The 27,377-nt window shown below is 39.9% G+C and overlaps 1 protein-coding gene across 1 annotated transcript; it reads right to left on the reverse strand.

The window, feature by feature from the left end:
* Window positions 1–632: 632 nt before the first annotated feature.
* LOC115134402 (aminopeptidase Ey) lies at window positions 633–26,960 on the reverse strand. The gene is made up of 40 exons (XM_029668328.2): window positions 26,240–26,960; window positions 25,992–26,134; window positions 25,729–25,877; window positions 25,440–25,566; window positions 25,064–25,218; window positions 24,698–24,811; window positions 24,369–24,512; window positions 24,128–24,193; window positions 23,851–23,916; window positions 22,154–22,335; window positions 21,869–21,945; window positions 21,539–21,672; window positions 21,379–21,434; window positions 21,119–21,266; window positions 20,898–20,989; window positions 20,620–20,730; window positions 20,070–20,237; window positions 19,690–19,830; window positions 19,478–19,559; window positions 19,195–19,350; window positions 15,066–15,601; window positions 11,826–11,968; window positions 11,176–11,312; window positions 10,822–10,948; window positions 10,565–10,719; window positions 10,348–10,461; window positions 10,038–10,181; window positions 6,735–6,800; window positions 6,443–6,508; window positions 5,817–5,992; window positions 4,525–4,601; window positions 4,254–4,381; window positions 4,099–4,154; window positions 3,853–4,000; window positions 3,647–3,738; window positions 3,439–3,549; window positions 3,118–3,285; window positions 1,689–1,829; window positions 987–1,068; window positions 633–785 (listed from the first exon to the last, which is right to left on the reverse strand). The coding sequence occupies exons 1-40, from the start codon at window positions 26,890–26,892 to the stop codon at window positions 633–635; spliced, it is 5,784 nt and encodes a 1,927-aa protein (XP_029524188.2). The 5' UTR covers window positions 26,893–26,960.
* Window positions 26,961–27,377: the final 417 nt, after the last annotated feature.

Consider the following 27,377-nt stretch of genomic DNA (forward strand, 5'->3'; position numbering starts at 1 on the left):
TGAAACTGTAACATAATAGAAGTTCATAGACACTCATAACATTATTGTGATCTGGGAAATTGATATGGTATATTGACTAAATGTTATCACCAGGAAGTTAATGACCTTACCCCAACATTTCTGATTTAAAAGCCCGGTGCAGTCTAAAACGTGATTTCCCTGTGTTTTATATTTCTACACTTTGAGGTTGGAATAATTCTGTGAAATTGTGAAAATTATGATAATGCCCTTTTAGTGTAAGAGCTGTTTGAAAAGATTGCTTAAAATTTCAGCCTGTTTTGGTGGAGGCGGTAAATTAGTTAATCGAGCAAGAGAGTTCCAAACCTCTCTGCCAACAGCTAGTTTTCAGAATTCCCATCACCACTCCAAGCACTCCGTCAGTCCTAGCAAAATTCTTGCTTGGGAAATTGCTCTTTGCTAAGAAGCTATTTTTATTTTTGACCATTTTAATTGAAAACAATCACAGCAACGTACTTAATTGTGACCCAGAAATGATTTGTTATTTAGATAAAAAACTACTGCATTAGATGTTTAACATACAATTAAAACCCAGCAAATAATCCAAGCACTTTGTCTGCCATAGTAAAATAACATAATTAAACCTGTTGGACAACCAAAGCATTGAGGAGTTTTTAGGCAATCTCACTCAAGAACCAGTCCCACACTTTCTTCTTGTTCTCATCCACCCATTTGATATTGGCTGTAGTTCTCTCAATGGCCTGCTCCAAAGCCAAGGTCCCAGAGCCAAAACCAATCTTAGAGTTGTCCTCCTTGAATTTCTGGAGCTGACGTCATGAAAAACAAAGTTACATTTTAGTCTTAGTAACTATTCCCCAGGTCATTGGTGAGAATGAGAATGTGTTCTATATTTGACTAAATACAAATATAGTCAGTACAATTCTTAATAAAGTAAGCTATTTATTAACAGTACAGCTAAAGAAAGTACTGTACACCCAGTCATTGAAACACTTCAATTAAAACATTACCTGCTCAAGTTCAGCTTTAGTTGAGAATCTCATTGTCACACCACTTATAAGATTGGCAAATGAGAAGGATCCAACACCATACCTAGGAATTATGACAATTACAAGTTAATAATGTCCATACACAAACCAAGTATACACTGAGTGTACAAAATATTAAGAACACCTGCTCTTTCCATGACTAGGTTTTCACCTCATCAGTCTATGATCCCTTATTGATGTCACTTGTTAAATCCACTTCAATCAGTGTAGATGAAGGGGAGGAGACAAGTTATAGAAGGATTTTTAAGACTTCAGACAACTGAGACATGGATTGTGTATGTGTGCCATTCAGAGGGTGAATGGGCAAGACAAAATATGTAAGTGCCTTTGAACAGGGTATGTTAGTAGGTGCCAGGCGCACCGGTTTGTGTCAAGAACTGCAACACTGCTGGGGTTTTCACGCTCAACAGTTTCGTGTGTGTATCAAGAATGGTCTACTACCCAAAGGGCATCCAGCCAACTTGACACAACTGGGACGCATATGAAGTCAACATGGGCCAGCATCCCTGTGGAACGCTTTGGACACCTTGTAGAGTCCATACCCAGTCGAACTGAGGCTGTTCTGAGGGCAACAGAGGGTGCAACTCTCTGGTGTTCCTAATGTTTTGTACACTCACTGTATTTGATTTACTGATATAAGTGCCTTTTGGGGGTACAACTTACTGTGTGAACATGTACTCCCAGTTCTGTGTCACAAAGTCCCAAGCCAATGTTTGGCCTTGAACATTACTGGAGATGTACACGATGACAGACGTTGCATCCTGCTTACGGATTTTGTCTGAATCCAAAGTGTATCTCAGGTACCTGAATTGAGTCCATAGAGTATTGATACGTTTAGACAGATTGTTATAATTGACTGTATTTGTCAATATGAAGACAATGGAAAGCGAAAACAGTTCAATATGATACAGTGCATTCGGAAAGTATTCAGACCCCTTGACTTTTTCCACATTTTGTTACAGCCTTATTCTAAAATATATTAAATAAATACAATTCCTCAGCAATCTACACACAATAGCCCATAATGACAAATCGAAAACATTATTATTATTATTTTTTACAACTTGATTGGAGTCCACCTCTGGTAAATTTAATTGATTGGACATGATTTGGAAAGGCACACACATCTGTCTATATAACATCTCACAGTTCACAGTGCATGTCAGAGCAAAAACCAAGCCATGAGGTCTAACGAATTGTCCGTAGAGCTCTGAGACAGGATTGTGACGAGGCACAGATCTGGGGAAGGGTACCTAAACATTTCTTCAGTATTGAAGGACCCTAAGAACACAGTGGCCTCCATCATGCTTAGATGGAAGAAGTTTGGAACCACCAAGACTCTTCCTAGAGCTGACCACTCGGCAAAACTGAGCAATCGGGGGAGATGGACCTTCGTCAGGGAGGGTTTTTTCAGCGGCAGGGACCGGGAGACTAGTCAGGATCGAGGCAAAGATGAACGGAGCAAAGTACAGAGAGATCCACGATGAAAACCTACTCCAGAGCGCTCAGGACCTCAGACTGGGGCGAAGGTTCACCTTTCAACAGAACAACGACCCTAAGCACACAGCCAAGCCAGTACAAGGGTAGCTTTGGGATAAGTCTCTGAATGTCCTTGAGTGGCCCAGCCAGAGCACAGACTTGAAGCCGATCGAACATCTCTGGAGAGACCTGAAAATAGCTGTGCAGTGAAGCTCCCCATCCAACCTGACAGCTTGAGAGGATCTGCAGAGAAGAATGGGAGAAACTCCCCAAATACAAGTGTGCCAAACTTGTAGCATCATACCCAAGAAGACTCGAGAGTGTAATCGCTGCCAAAAGTGCTTCAAAAAAGTACTGAGTAAAGCTTCTGAATACTTATGTAAATGTGATGTTTTTATTTTGAATACATTGGCAAACATTCCTAAAAAAAACAATTTTGGCTTTGCAATTGTAGGGTATTGTGTGTTGATTGATGAGGGGAAATAAACATTTAATCCATTTTAGAATAAGGCTGTAACGTAACAAAATGTTGAAAGAATCAAGTGGTCTGAATACTTTCCGAATGTACCGTATGTCTAATAGTACCCTCACAAAATAACCAGATGTAACCTACTTATTCAGAAGTTCATGGTCCTTAGTACATGCCAGAGATGACATCAGTTTGTCTGCATCGCTAACAATAGTGGCAGTCTTGAACATGTTCCAACCAAAATCCCACTCTGCAGCCCCGCCTGCTGCAATGGCACTGCAGTACACTGTCATCCTCAAATTAGGATGTATCCTGATATCAAATGTTTTACATTGTTGTTACAGGGTAGTATTCTTTGTTGTTGAAAACCACGCAAAAAAATCCAGATATACGGTAGTATAGGCTAAATTGATACCAGACACTTCCTATAGTTTATAAATCAATGGATAACCCATATGAACTCACAGATTGTTGTCAGGGTCAGCCTTCCATTGACTGTACCAGCTTTTAGTCAGATTCTGACACTCAACCAGTCCACTGCTACAGGCCATCCTAATGGCATTCACCTGGTTGTACCTGGAAGTGAAAGGTATTCCTTGTTATTATAAAGCCTTATACTCCTTTCAGACCACATCAAATACACCATATCAATGCTCTGGATCATTCCACTCACTGCTCATTATGCCCATCAGGAACTTTACTCCAGTCTGCAGTAATGGTCTTGAAGTGTTGAAAAAGGGGTGTCACTAGATTCCTCACATAATGCTATGACAAGGACAGAGAATAAGATGCTACGTATTTATTAAAGTAAGATCAGTATATCTATATAAGTTTCAAAATATCTCATGTGTAATTGTCACAAATTAAATGACATTCTACCTGCATAGTCCCATAGACCTCAGTGCGATCAAACATGAGGTAAAAATAATCCAAGTTGTTCAGAGCCGACTCCCACGGTATATATTCAATTTCTTTGGAGAGGTATTTTGTCGTTTTCAGAGCTAATGTTGTGGGAATTAACTTTGCCCTGTGTAGAGAAATAAGGTTTAGAAATACAATCACCAAAATATGATGCACACAACACTTTGTAACATTGTAGTGGTTCAAAAACGTCGAAACCCCAACCTTGCTAGATTAAAAGCATCATCCACAAGTTGTGCTCTGTTGATAACTGGTATGACCTGCAAGAAAAACACAAATCTGACTCTTATCAATGTTGTATTGAAGCAAAATAACAGTAATACCCTTCGAACATGTGATGAGTCAGCTTTTCCTTTTACCTGGTGATTAGTGCTCAGTTGGAAGAGGAGACGTTCCCAGTTGCCAAGGTCATAGTTAACCCTGTAGTATCCAGTCACATTGATGTTTGCTAGTACCCAGTGACCACTTGTCAATTTATTGTTTAGGGCTGAGGGGGGAAATGAATTCATGACAGTGAAGCTACGGAGAGTAGATCAAATCTGCATGTTATTTCATAGGACTATTTTATGTGTTCATATTCGTCCACAGTTTTCTACAGACGGCACTAGTTAAAAGGTTCTGTATCCGTACCCTCTTTCTCAAGCAGCCATATCTCTTTCTGAACCACTCCTGCTTCCATCCATTTGATTGGTACTATCCACTCGTACCTAGGCACCAAAATGAACTGGGCTTTTTTATTATATATAATCTTAATCATATGTAATACATGAAAATGCTATGACCATTCATTACATATACAGTGCTTTCGGAAAGTATTCAAACCCCTTGAGTTTCCATTTTAGGTTACAGCCTTATTCTGAAATTGATTAAATGTTTTTTTCCCCCTCATCAATATATCATAATGACGAAGCAAAAATTAAATATCATATTTACCAAAGTATTCAGACCCTTTACTCAGTACTTTGTTGAAGTACCTTTGGCAGCAATTACAGCCTCAAGTCTTCTTGGGTATGACGCTACCAGCTTGGCACACCTGTATTTGGGGAGATTCTCCCATTCTTCTGCCCAGATCCTCTAAAGCTCTGTGAGGTTGGATGGGGAGCGTTGCTGCACAGCTATTTTCAGGTCTCCCCAAAGATGTTCGATCGGGTTCAAGTCCGAGCTATGGCTGGGCCACGCAAGGACATTCAGAGACTTGTCCTGAAGACACTCCTGCGTTGTCTTGGCTGTGTGCTTAGGGTCGTCCTGTTGGAAGGTGAACCTTCGCCCCGGTCTGAAGTCCTGAGCACTCTGGAGCAGGTTTTCATCAAGAATCTCTTTACTTTAATCCCAAGAGTCTTGGTGGTTCCAAACTTCTTCCATTTAAGAATGATAGATGCCACTGTGTTCTTGGGGACCTTCAATGCTGCAGAAATGTTTTGGTTATTTTCCCCAGATCTGTGCCTCGACACAATCCTGTCTCGTAGCTCTACGGAAAATTCCTTCGCCCTCATGGCTTGGTTTTTGCTCTGACATGCACTGTCAACTGTGAGACCTTATATAGACAAGTGTATACCTTTCCAAATAATGTCTAATCAATTTAATTTACCACAGGTGGACTCTAATCAATTTGTAGAAACAGCTCAAGGATGATCAATGGAAACAGGATGCACCTGAGCTCAATTTTGAGTCTCATAGCAAAGGGTCTGAATATTTATGTCAATAAGTTATTTCTTTTTTTAGTGTTCTATACATTTAACCAACATTTCTAAAAACCGGTTTTCACTTTGTCATTATGGGGTATTGTGTGTAGATTTCTGAGGAAATTGTTTTATTTAATCCATTTTAGAATAAGGCTGTAACATAACAAAATATGGAAAAAGTCAAGTGGTCTGAATACTTTCAGAAGGCACTGTATATCTCTCCAGACCAGTCAGACGTACTTGAAGTCAGATGGTGGTACACTCCCCACAGAATCAGGGTCCAGTAAGAAGTGCTTCTGGGTGATCAGTCCAGTGGCTGTGTTTATGGTGACCACTGGGAAGCCCATCTGAAGGACCCAGCGGTTCATGATGTCATGCACTGTACCAGGAAGTTCCATGTCACTGGCATCTACTGCCTAGAGAGGGAGACACACAGGAGAATGTTTAGAGATAGTATTATGTTCCCTGTACCATAGGAGGGCAGCATTTTCATAATTCAGAAGTCCACATTCTCATTGACATGACTGTAAATAGAATGTGAGCTCGGTCAGTATCATTTGCTGCTGTAAAGGCACACATAATATCCAGGCTGTATCACATCTGGCCGTGACCGGGAGTCCCATAGGGTGGTGCACAATTGGCCCAGCGTCGTCCGGGTTTGGCCAGGGTAGGCCATCATTGTAAATAAGAATGTGTTCTTAACTGACTTGCCAAGTTAAATAAAGGTTAAATAAATACATTTTCTCCACATTCTGGCAGAATGTGTAGTACTGCCACAGATGAATCATTAATTCCAACAGTACAAAGTAACTAGCTGAAAATAGGACTAGCCAATGCACGCTATTGATTGTTTCTAAGGGACTTACTCGTTGTAGATGATCCCAAAGGTCTGTCCCCACTGTGTTGTCGTAGGCAAAGTGATTCAGGTAGCTCTAGAGGATAAATATGTATTCTGCACTTAGAACAATTAATCATAGGAAATATATTCTACAGTTAATAATGAGAAATTCACTTTCAAGGGGTCTACTCACTTGTTTTCCTCTCACACACTATGCAAACAGCATTCCTTAATGCTTAACATAACTATGATAAATGTGTATCATATCAAGAGAAGATCCTGGGCTGTAGCAGTGCCTTGGGACGGTAAGAAATACATACACTTAGTCCTTGGACGAAGACTGGTTCAGTTAGAAAATCTGACAGCATTCTCAACACTGATGCCCCCTGTAGAGAGAGTACAAAATGGCTGAAAACTAAAATGCTTTCAAAACAGAAATAAATAAACAGAAATTGAAGAGTATAGGTTGTAGAATACTATCATTCACAACACTACATGAACACATTTATTTTTATTTAACTTCTTTTTTTTTTTTAAGTATTCACACCCCTTTAATTTTTTCACATTTGTTGTGTTGCAGCCTGAATTCTTTTTTTTTTGTGACTGGCAAAAGTCAGATGGTGGTACACTCCCCACATATTCAGAGTCCAGTAGGAAGTGCTTGTGTGTGTGTTTATGGTGACCACTGGGAAGCCCATCTGAAGGACCCAGTGGTTCATAATGTCATGCACAGTACCAGGAAGTTCCATGCCACTGGCATCTACTGCATAATTCCACAATGTCAAAGTGGAATTATGTTTTCAGAATTTTTTCAATTTAATTAAAAATGAAAAGCTGAAATGTCATGAGTAAGTAATTATTCAACCCCTTTGTCATGGTAAGCCTAAATAAGTTCAGGAGTAAACATTTGCTTAACAAGTCACATAATAATTTGCATAGACTCACTCTGTGTGTGGTAATAGTGTTTAACCTGATTTTTGAATGACTGCCTCATTTCTGTACCCCACACGCAAATACCGTGCATTCAGAAAGTATTCAGACGCCTTGACTTTTTCCACATTTTGTTACATTACAGCCTTATTCTAAAATGGATAAAACAAAATGTTTTCTCGTCAATCTACACACAAAGGACATAGCAAAAACAGGTTTTAGAAATGTATTAAAAATAGAAAACTGAAATGTCACATTTACATAAGTATTCAGACCCTTTACTCAGTACTTTGTTGAAGAACCTTTGGCAGTGATTACAGCCTCAAGTCTTCTTTGGTATGATGCTACAAGCTTGGCACACCTGTATTTGGGGGAGTTTCTCCCATTCTCCTCTGCAGATCCTCTCAAGCACTGTCAGGTTGGATGGGGAGCGTTGCTGCACAGCTATTTTCAGGTCACTCCAGAGATGTTCGATCGGGTTCAAGTCCGGGCTCTGGCTGTGCCACTCAAGGACATTCAGAGACTTGTCTTGCTGTGTGCTTAGGGTCGTTGTCCTGTTGAAAGGTGAACCTTCGCCCCAGTCTGAGGTCCTGAGCGCTCGGGAGCACGTTTTCAACAAGGATCTCTCAACTTTGCTCCGTTCATCTTTCCCTCGATCCTGACTAGTCTCCCAGTCCCTGCCTCTGAAAAACATCCCCACAACATGATGCTGCCACCACAATGCTTCACCGTAGGGATGGTGCCAGATTTCCTCCAGACGTGACGCTTGGCATTCAGGCCAAGGAGTTCAATCTTAGTTTCATCAGACCAGAGAATCTTGTTTCGCATGGCCTGAGAATCCTTTAGGTGCCTTCTGGCAAATTCCAAGCGGGCTGTCGTGCCTTTTACTCAGGAGTGGCTTCCGTCTGGCCACTCTACCATAACAGCCTGATTGGTGGAGTATTGCAGAGATGGTTGTCCTTCTGGAAGGTTCTCCCATCTTCACAGAGGAGCTCTGGACCTTCTCCCCCGAATGCTCAGTTTGGCCAGGCGGCCATCTCTAGGAAGTGTCTTGGTGGTTCCAATCTTCCATTTAAGAAGGATGGAGGCCACTGTGTTCTTGGGGATCTTAAATACTGCAGACATTTTTTGGTACCTTTCCCCAGATCTGTGCCTCGACACAATCCTGTCTCGGAGTTCTACGGACACTTCCTTTGACCTCATGGCTTGGTATTTTCTCTGACAACTGTGGGACCTTATATAGACATGTTTACTTTTCCAAATCATGTCCAATCAATTGAATTTACCCCAGGTGGACTCCAATCAAATTCTAGAAACATCTCAAGGATGATCAAAGAAACAGGATGCACCTGAGCTCAATTTTGAGTCTCATATCAACGGGTCTGAATACTTATGTAAATAAGGTGTATATCTGTTTTTTTTTATAAATTTGCAAACATTCTAAAAACCTGTTTTCGCTTAGTCATTATGGGGTATTGTGTGTAGATTGATCAGGATAAAAAAAATATATATTTTAGAATAAAGCTGTAACGTAACAATGTGGAAAAAGGGAAGGAGTCTGAATACTTTCCAAATGCACTGTATCTGTAAGGTCCCTCAGTTGAGCAGTGAATTTCAAACACAGGTTCAACCACAAAGACCAGGGAGGTTTTCCAATACCTTGCAAAGAAGGGCACCTATTGGTAGATGGGTCAAAAAAAGCAAACATTGAATATTCATTTGAACATGGTGAAGTTATTAATTACACTTTGGATGGTGTATCAATACACCCAGTCACTACAAAGATACAGGTGTCCTTCCTAACTCAGTTGGCCAATGGTGACGTTAAAATGGTTTCAGAGTTTAATGACTGTGATAGGAGAAAACTTAGGATGGATCAATAACATTGTAGTTACTCCCCAATACTAACCTAAATAATAGAGTGAAAAGAGGAAAACCTGTACAGAATACAAACATTCCAAAACATGCCACCTGTTTGCAACAAGGCACAAAAAGTAATACTACAAAAAATGTGGCAAGGCATTTAAGTTTTTGTCCTGAATACAATGTGCTATTTTTGGGGGAAATCCAATAAAACACATTACTGACTACCACTCTTCATATTTTCAAGCATACTGGTGGCTGCATCATGCTATGGGTATGCTTGTAATCGTTAATGACTGAGGAGTTTTTCAGGATAAAAAAGAAATGAAATGGAGCTAAACACAGGCAAAATCCTAGAGGAAAACCTGGTTTCGTCTGCTTTCCACCAGACACTGGGAGATTAATAAACATTTAATCAGGACAATAATCTAAAACACAAGGCCAAGTCTACACTGGAGCTGCTTACCAAGAAGACAGGGAATGTTCCTGAGTGGCAGAGTTACAGTTTTGACTTAAATCTACTTGAAAATCTATGGAAAGATGGTTGTCTAGCAATTTCCAACAACCAATTTTACAGGGCTTGAAGAAATTTGGAAAGAATAATGTGCAAATGTTGCACAATCCAGGTGTGTAAACTCTTAGAGACTAACCAAGAAAGACTCACAGCTGTAATCTCTGCTTTTCACTTTGTCATTATGGGGAATTGTGTGTAGATGGGTGAGATTTTTAAAATGTAATTCATTTTGAATTCAGGCTCTAACACAAAATGTGGATTAAGTAAAGTGGTATGAACACTTTTCTGAAGGCACTGTACATTGTCTTATGTTTACCTTGCTGTAAGAGATGACATCAAACTGTTCACTGATTTGCTCAGGCTTCTGGATGTCATCGTCTTTGGAGGACAGGGGGTGAGAGGAAGCCAAGGCATCCACTGCAAACACCCTGTGCACCTCATCAAGAACTATGAGATCTTTCTGTGGAGGAGAAAGATAGGGCTGTACATGCTGTACATGTTGTGACTTTGTGACTGCTTGTACACAGAAAGTTAGATTACTAATCACATCTGGCACCACTATCACCTTTTTATCAAATGCTAACGGGAGGGGATGGATGTGTCTTGTCTTTAATGGGAAACCTTACCACGTTCCAAGTGGATTCAGCATAATCCGCCCCAAGATATGACACGTAGGATGCAAAGCCCTCATTCAGCCAGACTTCATTCCACCATCTCAGGGTCACTAGATTTCCAAACCACTGACGAAAAGAAAGACCATGACAGATAAAAATTAAATTAATGTTTGAATTCGTCTTTTTAAGAACGAGCAATGATAGTCTGATTCCCTGGACTGTATCCTACCATGTGTGCAAGTTCATGTGCAATGATGGTGGCTGTTCTCTCCTTGTTTCCATTGGAGGATGTTAAAGGATCGTAAAGCAGATTTGTTTCCCTGTAGGTAACTAGTCCCCAATTCTCCATGGCCCCAAAATAGAAGTCAGGAAGGGCAATCTGGTCTATACAGGAATGTTTGAAAAGAAATTGAACAATTATTTTATTTTCCAAAACAAATCATGATGATATCATTTGCAAATCACGTGGTCAATTTAAAATCTTACCTGATTTGCAGAGAGGGTAGGTGGTATTGTAATACACCTCAAAAAAGGACAGGATTGGTCCTGTTAGATTGAGCGCATATTCTCCATGTCCTTCACTGATGGATTTTCTACGAGCCCAGATCCGAATCTGCGCGGACAGGCCAGGAGATTTATTCCAATCACAACTCTTACTGATGTAAACACTTACAGTACACTTTGTACTGTAAACACCCACCCAACATGGACAAGAACCATCACTGGTTAGATTACGGTTGAGAAAGCACACAATACATCCACAGGCTCAGCAAGAGCGTACCTTGTATGATTGTTGTTACTGCAGTTGAAATTATGCAAACATTGAGTTGATTTCATTACCAGAATATCTCCCTCCCGAGCGCTGATAAATGAATAGTCACAGACAATCAGGGCCAGTAGGTAGGTTGACATGATCTTGGTTGGCTCAAATCTGGTCTGTGTGACAGCCTCTGTGTATACGGTGGCGTTAACTGTTTCTAAAGAAGATCAGGAACAGATTGTCAGGACAATATGATCCCTTGAAAGAAGGGCTGTCAAATGGTTTCAGTATAAACAGTAACATAATATAGTATTTAGTTTAAAGGTGCAATATGAAGAAATCACTCCGCCATTTCCTGGTTGCTAAAATTGGAATAGTTTGCCTAATTTCAGTTTATGTGACGAACAAGCAATGCATAGTGTAGAGAATCATTGTACCATCTAAACCGCTGTGAAATATATTTTCATTAACCAAAAATATTAGATTTTCAGCTGATTGAAGCTGGTGTATAAAACCGAAAGCAAAAGACGCAAAAATGAAATTTAGGATTGGGAAGCATAGAAACAGCACGCATAGAACATATCTACAGCTTTTTAGACCTGCTTTCATAACTTATATTTCTATGTGAATTTGGTCAGGTTGCCCAAAAAGCTCCATTTTGCAGCTTTAAATAGTTGTGATTCCTGGAAACTAGGGCTATGTTTGGATGGATATAGCCGTTTCAACTAACCTGGCTCCTTGCCGTTTGACAGGGCCACAGTCCCATGGGGATGGAGGAGTGTGATGTGGAAGACTGCTTTCCTCGCAGGCTCATCAAAACAAGGGAAAGTTTTCCTGGTGTGAGTAGGGTGCATCTGAGAGGTAGCTACAACCCTGTGAAGGACAAGCATAGTTTGATTATTACTGAGTCTGTGCGTGGAAAAATCAAGAGTATAAGGTGTACCACCATTGAGGTTACACCATTTAGACATACATTCATATTGAATACAAGATTCATGATATGCATAATATTACGTAGCTGAGTATCTGTGTATTGTTGTACAAAGGTTGGTAAACAAACAGCGTCTGGGACATTTTAAAGGGAAGCCTAATCACTCACTCCTCTAAAGCTACTTCCTGTTTCACTGTGGGAGAAAAACTTCAGGTTCCTGTTTTTCAGTGGAAACCCACCTCTTGATTTGTACATATTTACGATACACAATTTTGCTGAATGTAAATTATTAGATATGACTGAGTTTATTTAACCTATTAGAGTTTTCAATGCAGTATGACACTGAGTACTGATATGTTTTGTGAGAAATGGAAGAAAATATTAAACATTTAAGTCATGTAGCAGATGCTCTTATCCAGAGTGACTTACAGGAGGGGGGGGGTTACTAAGCTATATGGAATTGTTTTAAGAAGGTCATATCAAGGATCATTTAGCTCTTTGATTATGAATGTTAAGACCCCTTGAAGTATCCATTTATTTATGGCCTTACTGCTATTAGCCCATAGAAACACATTGAATAACAGATAACAGTCCCAAAAAATATCAAAAGGAAGTTTGTTCTGAAGTGTCTCTCCTATATCTGAGAGACACAAGTTAGATCAGGAAACATTTGTTTGTTTTTTACATGTATTTAACCCCATTTGTTTGGCATTAAACAGTCTCAATATATACAGTGCCTTCGGAAAGTACTCAGACTCTTTGACTTTTTCCAGCCTTATTTCAAATAATAATAATTTTAATAAAAAATCAAAAATACTCAGCAATCTAAACACAATACCCCATAATGATAAAGTGAAAACTGTTTTTACAACTGTTAACAAATGTTTTAAAAACAAAAACAGATAAACCTTATTTACATAAGTATTCAGACCCTTTGCTATGAGACTCGAAATTGAGCTCAGGTGCATCTGGTTTCCATTGATCATCCATGAGATGTTTCTTCAACTTGATTGGACATGATTTGGAAAGGCACACACCTGTCTATACAAGGTCCCACTGTTGACAGTTCACGTCAGAGCAAAAACCAAGCCATGAGGTCAAAGGAATTGTCCGTAGAGCTCCAAGACAGGATTGTGTCGAGGCACATATCTGGAGAAGGGTACCAAAAAATGTCTGCTGCATTGAATTCCCCAGGAACACAGGGGCCTCCATCATTCTTAAATGGAAGAAGTTTAGAACCACCAAGACTCGTCCTAGAGCTGACAGCCCGGCCAAATTGAGCAATCGGGGGAGAAGGACCTTGGTCAGGGAGGTGACCAAGAACCTAATGGTCACTCTGACAGAGCTCTAGAGTTCTGCTGTGGAGATGGTTGTCCTTCTGGAAGGTTCTCCCATCTCCACAGCACTCCACCAATCAGGCCTTTATGGTGGACTGGCAAGACGGAAGCCACTCCTCAGTAAAAGGCCCACTTGGAGTTTGCCAAAAGTGACCTTAAGACTCTCAGACCATGAGAAACAAGATTCTCTGGTCTGATGAAACCAAGATGAAATTATTTGGTCTGAATGTCAAGCGTCACATCTAGAGGAAACCTGGCACCATCCCTACAGTGAAGCATGTTTTTTTAAATACTTTCGCAAAAACATTAAAAAAAACAGTTTTTGCTTTGTCTTTATGTGTCACGCCCTGGCCATAAAGAGGCTTTTTATTCTCTTTTGGTTAGGCCAGGGTGTGACTAGGGTGGGCGTTCTATGTTATTTTTTTCTATGTGTTTGTATTTCTTTCTTTTTGGCCAGGTATGGTTCTCAATCAGGGACAGCTTTCTGTTGTTGTCTCTGATTGAGAACCATACTTAGGTAGCTCTTGCCCACATGGGTTTTGTGGGTAGTTATTTTCTGTTTAGTGTGTTTTGCACCTGACGGAGCTGTTTCGGTTGTTTATTTTGTTCCTTGTTGTATTTAGTGTTCAGTTTATTAAAATAATGATGAACACTTACGACGCTGCATCTTGGTCCTCACCTTCTTCCACCAATGGTCCTCACCTTCTTCCACCAACGGCCATTACATTATGGGGTATTGTGTGTAGATTGATAAGGGGAAAAACTATTTAATCAATTTTAGAATAAGGCTGTGATGCAACAAAATGTGGAAAAAGTCTAGGGGTCTGAATACTTTTTGAAGGCACTGTATTTCCATTCATTTTTTCAGACTTTCAGATGAGTCTTGTGAGGCCTGAGGGCAACCTAGAGCAAAACAACTGACATTTCACCTTTGCACAGAGGGGTCATATTAATGTGTAGCCCAAACGGTTTGGACGCTACAGACAGAAGTTGTTGTACCAACTCCTGATACTTATGGAGGTCGTAGAGCAAAACGGAGAACACCATCGTGTTCGAGAGAGTCTCGGCTTTCCATAAATGGGTAATAACAGTTTGTAGGCCAAACCAGACGCTACAGACAATTTTGTGAGAAGACCGATTTCCGGGATGTCTCATGGTCTGACAAGCATCGTTCTAACTCTGTCACCTTTTACCGCATATTTTTTATTTATTTTACCTGTATTTAACTAGGCAAGTCAGTTAAGAACAAATTCTTATTTACAATGACGGCCTAGGAACAGTGAGTTAACTGCCTTGTTCAGGGGCAGGACGACAGATTTTTACTTGTCAGCTCGGGATTCAATTTAGCAACCTTTTGGTTACTAGTCCAACGCTCTAACCACTAGGCTACCTGCCGCCCCAATGCAGAAGATGCAGAAGTGCGACATAGACGGATGCGGTCGATTGAGACAAAAATGCAAAAATATCTCGAGTTTAAACGGACAGATTTTTATGTTGATTGTTGTATTATGAGAATGAGATTTCCGTGCAGGCGCAGACATCAACCTTAGGGGTTTAAGTGTCTTGCTCAAGAGCACATCGGCATACATTTCATCTAGTTGGCCCCGGGATTAGAAACCAGTGACCTTTCGGTTACTGGCCCAAACTCTTAACCACTAGGTTACCTGCTGCTATTATCATAATGAAGGTTCAATTTACTCACTTTTTAACTCCATCTTCTTCATATTCACTCCTATAGAAACCTGCTAGGTCATCAGCCAGCTCCCCAACAAACACTGTGTCCAGCTGGTAGGATTCTCCAACAGCTAACTTGCCATTCAGTTCCAATACCAGGAACTGAGTTGTTGGCTGTAGCCAGGATTTCTTTATGGTTGGTGCGGGTGTGCTACCGAGAGCAGACAGTTTAGCCAGATGGTCATCCCCCCACTTGGTGTAGTTCAGCTTGTTGGAGTGTATGAGGATCAGGTCCGTCTCCTTCACACATTGGAAGACCACATAGGATTTCCCTGTGAAGATGTAGAGGCCTTGTGCGTTGACGGTGAGTCGGGGCCACAGGGTTAGGTTGTAGTGGTCAGGCTTCAGGGTGTCTGGGAGACGGTACTTGTCCCATGGGGCGACGATCTCTATGCTATCTGTCAGTGCAATAGCCCACAATGTAACGATGGTCGCCACAGAGAGGACTCCCAGCACAACGCAGAGAATAAAGAACTTGCTGATTTTGCAGGATTTCTCCATGTCCTAGAGGAGTCTCAGCACGCACTATGTGAGAGGGCTGAGCTGATATCAGTGCTTCCCTTCAAAATTAATGGATGATCTATTTAGTAGTAGCTTTTGTGGGTGGGGAGTTGCTGACAACTTAAAGAAGATGATAAGAGAGAAAAATGGGCAGTAATAACTTTTTATTGTGTTGTTCCATAAGCAACTGGCATTTTTACACATTCATCGATCACCATTCCAGGGATGACCAGGGTTGGGTAGGTTATTTTCTAAATGTAATCTGTTACAGTTACTAGTTACCTGGACAAAATTGTAACCAGCAACGTAACCTTTGGATTACCAAAACTCGAATGTAATCTAATTACATTCAGTTACTTTTAGATTACTTTCCTTTTAAGAGGCATGAGAAGAAGATAAAAATGTAGGTTACCAATTGAATGACATCTATTGCAGGATAAATCAATGTCAAAGTTTACATAGCTGGCCATATGTGAATGTTAAATTGTACTTGATGGGTTGGTTATGTAGGCTTCTTCTAACCCATAGCTTTCTACTACATTAAATGATATCTTTACATTAATATGTATAATTGTTAAGTCCAAAAATGGATGTAGCAACTACAGATTGCAGTCTATCAAAAGTCTATCAAAAGTGTGTGAGTTTGAGCATGTGTCCATTAGGCCTATGGATGTATTTATGAGCATGAATTAGATTGAGTAACAAAAGCCCTACATTTATTCCAAAGGCTGGGATCCGCACTATGCAGCTGTTGCAAGAGCTCATTTTTTGCTGTCCACTGGTTTCAAAACCAATGATTGATAGGCAGCTTAAGATTCTTGAATTCAACCATTATTGGGTTCAAATACACATTTAGATTTGTGAACAGCCATCCACAACAATCACAATCCAACCAAAGGCGCAAATAGCTAAATCAGAGAGTAGCAGTATGATTTATATCAATGCTCTATGTACAGTACCATTCAAAAGATTGCACACACCTATTCATTCAAGGGTTTTTCTTAATTTTTACTATTTTCTACATTGTAGAATAATAGTGAAGACAAGAAATTATGAAATTACACATGGAATTATGTAGTAACCAAAAAAAGTGTTAACCAATTTAAAATATATTTTATATTTGAGATTCTTCAAAGTAGCCCTTTGCCTTGATCACAGCTTTGCACGCTCTTGGCATTCTCTCAACCAGCATCATGAGGTATTCACCTGGAATGCATTTCAATTAACAGGTGTGCCTTGTTAATTTGTGGAATTTCTTTCCTTCTTAATACATTTGAGCCAATCAGTTGTGTTGTGACAAGTTAGGGGTGGTATACAGAAGATAGCCATATTTGGTAAAAGACCAAGTCCATATTATGGCAAGAACAGATCAAATAAGCAAAGAAAAACAACAGTCCATCATTACTTTAAGACATGAAGGTCAGTCAATCCGGAAAATTTCAAGAACTTTGAAAGTTTCTTCAATTGCAGTCGGAAAAACCATCAAACGCTATGATGAAACTGACTCTCATGAGGACCGCCACAGGAATGGATGACCCAGAGTTACCTCTGCTGCACAGGATACGTTCATTAGAGTAACCAGCCGAAGAAATTGTAGCCCAAATAAATGCTTCATAGAGTTCAAGTAACAGACACATCTCAACATTAACTGTTCAGAGGAGACTGTGTAAATCAGGCCTTCATGGTCGAATTGCTGCAAAGAAACCACTACTAAAAGGACACCAATAAGAAAAAGAGACTTGGTGGAAATTAGTCCAACTGTGAGATTTTTGGTTCTTTGGTGGCTACTTTGAATAATCTCAGATATAAAATATTTTTTAAATTGGTTAACACTTTTTTGGTTACTACATGATTCCATATGTGTCATTTCATATTTTTGATGTCTTCACTATTATTCTACAATGTAAAATAAAGAGAAACCCTTGAATGAGTAGGTGTGTCCAAACTTTTAACTGGTAATGTAGATATCAATAGTAAGTGATATCTGTATCACCGTAGACTACACCACTGCTGTCATCATTACCTCCAAGCGTTTATTCAAGTTGGTTCATCTTTGGATGCCGACAGCAGTCGCACCATTGGAAGAAATGTTTGGACTGTAGCCTAAAAAGCATATTAATGCTCTTTTTCCGTGATCCATCAAACACATTTGGTGTGTCATCATAGTGGTCTCTGATTTGTGGTCAGATTCGCTCAGTTGGAACAAACTAAAACTTGCTCCTTTTTTCAATGATGATTTGAATGTCATTGAGAAAACAGAGAAGTGTCAAAGATTTTTTTCCACAAACATCCTTTCTGAATTTAAAAGTAATCCTCAACGTAATCATCTAGTTTTTCAAAAGTATCTATAATCTGATTACAATATTTTCTGTTGGAAACGTAACAGATTGCACTTTTTTTGTAATCCCTTACATGTTACTCCCCAACCCTGGGTATGACAGACATACTGTCACGGATCCCTTGGGAACTGTGTCATTACGCACACCTGGTCCCCATTTCCCTGATTGTAATTGTATAAATGTGCCCTTTGGTTCACCATTTGGCTATCGATTAGTGTTCCAATGTCCATTGGTTGTGTGAGTACCTGGGCCTTGTTGTTTTGACTTTCATGCTGCTTGTATTGCGCAGATGATTATGGGTCTCGTCCCGTGTATTGTGCAGATGATTACGGGTCTCGTCCCGTGTGTTAATCATTGTGCGCTGGTGTTATTTATTCGAGGTATTCCTCGCTCTTTTGTTTGCGTTTCAACCCTGTGTATTGTATACGTCTTTGTCCCCGTGGCTTTACATGGCACGCCGTAATTTGGGACATTTAAAAAAATAACACACAAAAAAACTGCGCCGGTCTCTCGATCCTTCATACCAGCGTGACACATACAATAGTTTTGTAGGAAAAGTGCAAAATACTTCTAGGCAACCCATTGAATTTGACTTTTTAAAAAACATTTTCTGTTACTATTTCTGTAATTACAGTGTAACAAGTATTGTAAACACTCTACTTAGGTTAGAGCTAAGGTTAGGGTTTAGAGTTTTTGCTGTGAGTACAGTGTTGTAATGAGTAATTACAATACGTGTTACACTGTACTTAGATGCACTTGACACCATATCTACTGTAATCAAATATTTGTCCAGTGACTATTTCAGAATGTCCTCTGATTATCATAGAATGATGTATTACCTTGTTATAAGGAGAACCGTTTATTTCCAGTAATGTAAAAGCCCAAAAGAAGCAAAATTACATAAAAGATGCAGTGTAAAACAAGTGTATTATTTCCACAACAATAAACCAGTGTTTCATAACAAATCAGCATTGTAGATAGTTACTGCCTTCAAATATCTACAAATACTGACTTAAGCAAAATATACTATGATAAATAAACTTCCCCAAAAAGTTATTCAGGATGCAAGCATATATCAACATGTCTTTAGTCTTTGTTAGAAAAAGCACATTTCAATTCATACATAGTATTTCTGATTAAACGGCAGGATAGCTGTAGAATCAAAATGGTCCTTTAACTGTTAAAGAGACATAAAACTCTCGTAAAAACCGGGAACATAGCTTTTGGATAGGTGTTTGTTTCTCCATGTGACCCTTATTCTTTAGGAACCTCTGTTGTAAACCATGTCTGCACTGAGTCCTTGTTCTCCGCCACCCATTTGATGTTAGCTGTTGTCCTCTCAATGGACTGTGAAACTGCCAAGGTACCTGAGCCAAAGCCAACCTCAGAGTTGTCCGCCTGGAATTGCTTGAGCTGTGACAGCGAAGAGAAACATGAACTTATATTGTGAAGAAACCTCAATATTCAGGGTCCACATAGTATTCCAATACAAACACGTTGAGCAGTACGTGCTGAAAAATCCCCTAAACTTTTATTTTACCTGTTTGAGCTCAAATTCTGTTGAGAACCTCTTGGTCACACCATTGATGAGATTGGAGAAGGAGAAAGATCCACCACCGTACCTATGACAGAATAAGAGGTAAGGCTAAAGAACAGCATCTAGTGAAGAGTTAGATCATATATCAGTGTGACAAATAATTAATTTGTAAATGAAACAATCAAAACAATATGTGTTTAAAAGCTCAAACTCACTGAGTAAAGATGTAATTCCATCGGTCTCTCATAAAGTCCCAGGCCAGAGACTGGCCCACCACGTTGCTTGCAATGTAAACAATGGTAGAGGTAGCATCCTGCTTGCGAATTTTGTTTGCGTCCAGGGTGTATTCCAGGTACCTAAATGTGTCATGGAGGTACAAAGACAATATGAGGCATTGAAGCACCTCATATTCATGTCAGACACACAAGGCTCTTTCAAGCTTTGTTTTAACAGGTCTCCTTTTGACGCCAGGCAGAGAATCAATGCTTTGCTGCTTATTGAATACTCTCTGACACTTACAAGAGGGCAAACAACAGATTGCAATTTCAGGTTAACATTACTATATTTAGTCTGGCCTGGATAAACTTGAACTCACTTGTTGAGTAGCCAGGGCTGCTTGGTACAGGCCAGGGCAGATCGAAGCTTGTCTGCCTCAATAGCGATGGTGGCAGCCTTGAACTGATCCCAACCAAATTCCCACTCCGCAGCCCCCCCTGCAGCAATAGCACTGCAGTACACTGTCGTCCTCAAGTTGGGGTGTATCCTAATAGGATATAAAATATATCAATATTTCAGCATCTATCATGCTGTGTGGTACTCAACATTTTGGTATTTACTGTTACAGGTGTAGGATCTTACTTTGTAATGAAGAAAAAACAAATTATAATTAAAACATTTACTAATTTACACTTAAAACACTAAATGCTTCTGAAGTTTGTAATTTCCATTTTGAAATTTCAGGTGTCATTTTCCCTTAGAAAAAATGTATCAACCCCTACAAAAATTATAATCTACATAATAATTTACATTTCCTTTTGCTGCAGGATAATTTTCCTACTGTAGAAAACTGGCTCAGATTAAGATCCTACATCTGTAAGGGTATTCAGAAATGAATCTGAATTGCATTCAAATCCTACTGAACTCACGGATTGTTTGCAGAGTCTTTCATCCACTGACTGTACCAGCCTTTAGTCAGAGTCTGGCACTCTTCCATACCAGTGCTGCAGGCCACCCTGATGGCATTCACCTGGTTGTACCTGAGGGTGGAAAAATACAAGTAAAGGGAGAGTAGAGTAAGGGGATTGTCTTGGCCTTCAAATAGTGATATTGTGAAAAGGATACTTTTGTTTGGACGTGGCTGGGTAAAAGCAAAAATGAAATGTTATATTATAATCAAGAAATGTAAGGCTATTGATCTACTCACTGGTCCATATGTCCAGTGGGTACTTCTGTCCAGTTTCCAGTGATATTCACAAAGTGCTTAAAAAGTGGTTCTATTTGATATTTTAGGTAAGTCTAAAAGATCAAAACAAACATGAGAAAAAGTATAATTTCCAATTCTATTTTGTTTAGTATACAGCCCATAATATTATTTGTAACATGCTTTTTATTTTTTAGCATTGCTTTTCTAGATAATAAACCAACCTGCATATCCCCATAGATTTCACTCCGATCAAACATGAGGTAGAAAAAGTCCAAGTTGTCAAGAGCTGACTCCCACGGCATATATTCCCTTTCACTTCTGAGATACTTCGTTGTTCGCAACGCTAATGTTGTGTTGATATATTTTGCCCTTGACAGAGAAAATATACAAATGAATTGAGAATCCTTCTAGGCCTACTATTTATGAATCAAATGCCAAGTATTACTATTTAAATCACGCATAGAGTAAACTATGTACTCACCTTGCAAGGTTAAAAGCATCATCCACCAATTGAGCTCGGTTGATAACTGGAATAGACTATGCAAAAACATTACCATCAACATTAGCATGAATGACTGTTTCTGTATTTTGTGTAATTTGACGTTTATTTGGAGAATCGGTTGTTTTCATCCATGTCTGACCTCATGATGGCTGCTCAGTACACCGAGGAGACGTTCCCAGTTGGTGTTATCATAGTTAACTCTATAGTATCCAGAGACGTTAAGGTTGGCCAGTATCCAGTTGTTCCCAGTGACTGTCATTTCAGGCTTATTAGCTTAATATTTAGGGACAAAAGCAACATGTCAGTTTCCAAATCATCATATATCTAAATAATGCTCTTTGATAAGATTCTCTTGGCTGTACTGTAATCCCTAGCTTTTGCTCATCTCCATCTGTGAACTGTTAATTGCGCTAAATATACCACAATACATTTGACAGGTTCCCACATGGTCAGTGGTTGTAATGCATACCAGTTTTGTCCTCTAGCCATGTCTGTTGCTGTACAACTCCTGTGTTCATCCACCTGATTGGTACTATCCACTCATAACTGGGGAAAGACATTATCATTAAGTTATTGCGCGCTATACAGTTTTTTTTATTAGTATTAAGGTTGTTATGAATGATACTGAGACACTCATAAAGGTGTCATGACTGGTTCAGAAAGGTTTTATGTATACCCCCCTATAGTAAAGTGTTAGCATTTGTTTAATCCTCAACTTAGTTTGCAATTATTCATCATTTACATTCCGACTTACTTGAAGTCAGATGGTGGTACACTCCCTGCAGTGGAAGGGTCCAGAAGGAAGTGCTGCTGGGTGATCAGTCCAGTGGCTGTGTTTATGGTGACCACTGGGAAGCCCATCTGAAGGACCCAGCGGTTCATGATGCTGTGCACAGTTTGGCCTGTGGGAAGTGACGTGCCAGTGGAATTTACTGCCTAGAGACGAAGGGAAGAAACGTTAAGGTTAAAACAAATATATACAGTACCAGTCAAAAGTGTGGACACACCAACTCAATCCAAGGTTTTTCTTTATTGTTACTATGTTCTATATTGTAGAATAATTGTGAAGACATCGAAATAACACGGATGGAATCATTTAAAATATAATATATTTGAGATTCAAAGTAGCCACTCTTTGTCTTGATGACAGCTTTGTACAAACTTTGCATTCTTTCAACCAGCTTCATGAGGTAGTCACCTGGAATGCATTTCAATTAACAAGTGTGCCTTGTTAAAAGTTAATTTGTGGAATTTCTTTCCTTCTTAATGCATTTGAGCCAATCAGTTGTGTTGTGACAAGGTAGGGGTGGTATACAGAAGATGACCCTATTTGGTAAAAGACGACAGTCCATCATTATTAAGACATGAAGGTCAGTCAATCCGGAAAATTAAAGTTTCTTTAAGTGCAGTCGCAAAAACCATCAAGGACTATGATGAAACTGACTTACGATGTTCGCCACAGGAAAGGAAGACCCAGAGTTACCTCTGCTGCAGAGGATAAGTTCATTAGAGTTAATTGCACCTCCCAGATTCCAGCCCAAATAAATGCTTCACAGAGTTCAAGTAACAGACGCATCTCAACATCAACTGTTCAGAGGAGACTGTGTGAATCAAACCTTCATGGTCGAATTGCTGCAAAGAAACCACTACTAAACCAATAAGAAGATATTTGCTTGGGCCAAGAAACACGAGCAATGGACATTAGACCAGTGTAATGGTGTGGGGGTGCTTTACTGGTGACACTGTCAGTGATTTATTTAGAATTCATGGCACACTTAACCAGCATGGCTACCACAGCATTCTGCAGCGATACACCATCCCATCTGGTTTGCGCTCAGTTTGACTATCATTTGTTTTTCAACAGGACGATGACCCAACACACCTCCAGGCTGTGTAAGGGCTATTTGACCAAGAAGGAGAGTGATGGAGTGCTGCATCAGATGACCTGGCCTCCACAATCACCTGATCTCAACCCAATTGAGATCGTTTGGGATGAGTTGGACTCCAGAGTGAAGGAAAAGCAGCCAACAAGTGCTCAGCATATGTGGGCACTCCTTCAAGACTGTTGGAAAATCATTCCAGGTGAAGCTTGTTGAGAGAATGCCAAGAGTGTGCCAAGCTGTCATCAAGGCGAAGGGTGGCTACTTTGAAGAATTTAAAATATACTTTTGATTTGTTTAACACTTTTCGTTTTACTACATTATTTCATATTTTTGATGTCTTCACTATTATTCTACAATGTAGAAAATAGTCAAAATAAAGAAAAATCCTTGAATGAGTAGGTGTGTCCAAACTTTTGACTGGTACTGTGTGTGTGTGTGTGGTATGTATGTATGTATGTGTGTGTGTATATATATATATATATATATATATATATATTGTTGATAGAAGTTTCATCAAGTTACCACTACTGTTTCAGCGTTTGATTATGTAATAATAGAGAGAACTTACCATTTGGAGGTGATCCCAGAGGTCAGTATACACTGTGTTATCATAGGCAAACGTGTTCAGGTATGTCTGGGAGAATAGGGGAAAGAATATACTGAATGGTTATTCAGCAACACAATAAACATACATAATTGCTTTGGACTTATAGATGCATTTTACTATATCTACCCTGTACTTACTCTTCTCTTATGACAGCCAGAGACAACCATTTTTGTTCTACCACCTGCAGTACAGTGTTACTCAGGATTATATTAATAATATGATAATATACTGTACATACACTGAGTCCTGTGGAGAAGACCTCTTCAGACAGGAAATCCGAGAGCATTCTCAACACTGATGCTCCCTGTGGACGCCACAGAATTCAAATGACGATACATGATATAGCTACAACTAAAACAAATGTATATCAATCAAGGATAGATATTTAATGTTTGCAACACAATTAGTCACATATTATGATTTTATTTAAGTTGACATGTTATTTGTTCTTCAAAGATCATGGCAGAGAAAACACTTACCTTGCTGTAAGAGATGGCATCAAACTGTTCACTGATTTGCTCAGGCTTCTGGATGTCCTCCTCTCTGGAGGACAGGGGGTGAGATGAGGCAAGAGCATCTACTGCAAACACCCTGTGCACATCACCCAGAACTATCAGGTCTTTCTGTGGAGGGAAAGGACATGATTATACACTGAGTAAATGAGGGGAAACCTCTCCAGTCCACTCCATGTGGACAATTGATATGCATCGTCTTCATAATTTGTTCAGCCAAAGAAAATAATATCAATGACAGAAAGCTGTCCATATGAAGATCTGAGATGAATAGTTGAAATAGTTGAGACACTTACAATGTTCCAGTCAGGCTCTGCTTCATTTGCCCCAAGATATTCTACGTAAGACGCAAAGCCCTCATTTAGCCACAGGTCATTCCACCACCTCAGTGTCACAAGGTTTCCAAACCACTGAACAGAAGAGATTCATGTTACTTACAAGACCATTCAAAATAAAACATGTTGACTTTAATCCAAAGTAATCAGCTAACACAAGACATGAAGATAATATACAGTAGGTTATGAATTGCTAAAACATACAGTAACTGCATTTACTCATAAATGTCTCAAGTTAGCCAAAGTACATGACCCAGTTAATCGTTTTATGAAAACACAAGGAGGTACAGTATATTGTATGTACAATACTGTATGTAGTACTCATACCATGTGGGCCAGTTCATGAGCAATAATGGTGGCGATCCTTTCTTTGTTTGAATTGGAGGACATCTTAGGGTCGTACAAGAGAGCTGTTTCTCTGTATGTAATGAGTCCCCAGTTCTCCATTGCTCCAGCATTGAAGTCAGGCAAAGCAATCTGGTCTGGAAGAAAGAATCGGCAAACAAAAAGGATGACAGTTTCTCAGCCATATACGGTACTATAGAGCTACAATAACTCCATGAATAAAGAATTAACAGATGCCACATAAGAGTTCATTGACAGCATACGGCTTCCCATAAAGAAGTGTCTGAAACCTATAAAGAAATCTAGCATCTAAAACCTTGTAAAGATGTAAGAAATGAAACTTTTATAAAACCCTTACCTGACTTTGGCAGAGGGTAGGTGGCATTGTAATATTTTTCGAAGAATTTCAGGATGGGTCCTGTTTTGTTGAGGGCGTACTCGCCTTGTCCATCAGCGATAGCTTTTTTGCGGGCATAGATCCGGATCTGAAAACAATTTAGCAGCATTGCACTTCATACTGTACATCACAAACACAGCTATATCTACATAGACTTTATGACACTTGAACATTGAGCTTTTTCCTTGAATGTGACAAATGGAAAAGTGGGACTGAACAGTTATTCTAAAGAATAGGTCAAATACATTACCAGAACATTGTCTTTTGTGCTGTTAATATAGTCGTAGTCACTGACAATAAACGCCAACAAGTATGTTGACATTTTTTTTGTTTCGTCGAAAGATGTCCTCCAAACTGTCACATTCCCCTCGGGCCCCTCCTCAGTGACTTCAACAGGAGCTGAGCAAGAATTAGGAAAAGAGAAGAGCGGACAATAAGATGTTTTGATAAGAAACATAATGCAGCATTTCTGAATTATGACCAAAGCCTTCTTTAAACATTCACAGTACTGACCATGCTCCATGCCGTTGGACAGGGCCACTGTCATCGGGGGATGGAGGAGTGTGATGTGGAAGATGGCTTTCATTGCAGGCTCATCAAAACAGGGGAAGGCTTTCCTGGCATCTGTGGGCTGCATTTGAGTTGTCGCAACAACTCTGAGACAAACAGTACAATGGTTCAGAATTGTTTCGTCAAATGTAGGTGTAATCTATCAAGTCAATCTACATCAGCATTACAGTTTAAGCTTCATTACAACTTACTTTTCTTCTCCTTCCTCCGTATATACACTCCTATAAAAGCCTCCCAAGTCATCAGCCAGCTCCCCAACAAACCATGTGTCCAGCTGGTAGGATTCTCCAACAGCTAACTTGCCATTCAGTTCCAATACCAGGAACTGAGTTGTTGGCTGTAGCCAGGATTTCTTTATGGTTGGTGCGGGTGTGCTACCGAGAGCAGACAGTTTAGCCAGATGGTCATCCCCCCACTTGGTGTAGTTCAGCTTGTTGGAGTGTATGAGGATCAGGTCCGTCTCCTTCACACATTGAAAGACCACATAGGATTTCCCTGTGAAGATGTAGAGGTCTTGTGCGTTGACTGTGAGTTGAGGCCACAGGGTTAGGTTGTAGTGGTCAGGCTTCAGGGTGTCTGGGAGACGGTACTTGTCCCATGGTTCATTTGAGGGTGCAGTTGTGGGTATGACAGGTGTGGTGATCTGTGGCTTGACAGTTGACCCTCCAGGTGTGGTGACCGGTGGCTTGATAGTGGAACCTCCATTAGTCGGACTGACAGCCTCGTTTTTGGCTACCTCTTGAGAATAAACGACTGCCAACGCAATGACGGTGGCCACTGCCCCTGCACCAAACACAATGCCCACCACCCCAACAAACTTACTGATATAGAAGCCTCCCCCCATGTCCAACTGGCGTAAAACTACACAGCAAAAGAGATGATGTACACAGCAAAAGAGATGATGTGGTGTCTGTGCAGTTTTTTATATAGCGGTACACCAGTGGACTCTCCTCCCACCAGGACTAATGGCTAAACCATTAACAGGACATAGCTCTGGTGGGCAGAGTTACTTCTAGGGGTCACAGATCTAGGTTCATTTGATTTATTTAACCAGGATTGTCCTCTTAGTAACAATTGCCACTGCTTGACAGGAGGTCTTAAAAAATGGCGGAGAAAGAGAATTGAAGGCAAATTTTGAGACGGAACACTATTCATGTAATAGCAACTCCATTTAATACGGTCGAACAAAATATTACACATTGTAAATAAACCACTTAATCCAATTCCTCATATGTAGAAATGCAGTCTTTTAGATGTTGAAAGCACGTTGTTGTGGGTATTAGATTTCTTTAGACATGCTTGGTGGTAGTTTCATTGCACAATCAAGCT

Source organism: Oncorhynchus nerka, linkage group LG9a, assembly GCF_034236695.1.
Source record: "Oncorhynchus nerka isolate Pitt River linkage group LG9a, Oner_Uvic_2.0, whole genome shotgun sequence".
Lineage (NCBI taxonomy): Eukaryota > Metazoa > Chordata > Actinopteri > Salmoniformes > Salmonidae > Oncorhynchus > Oncorhynchus nerka.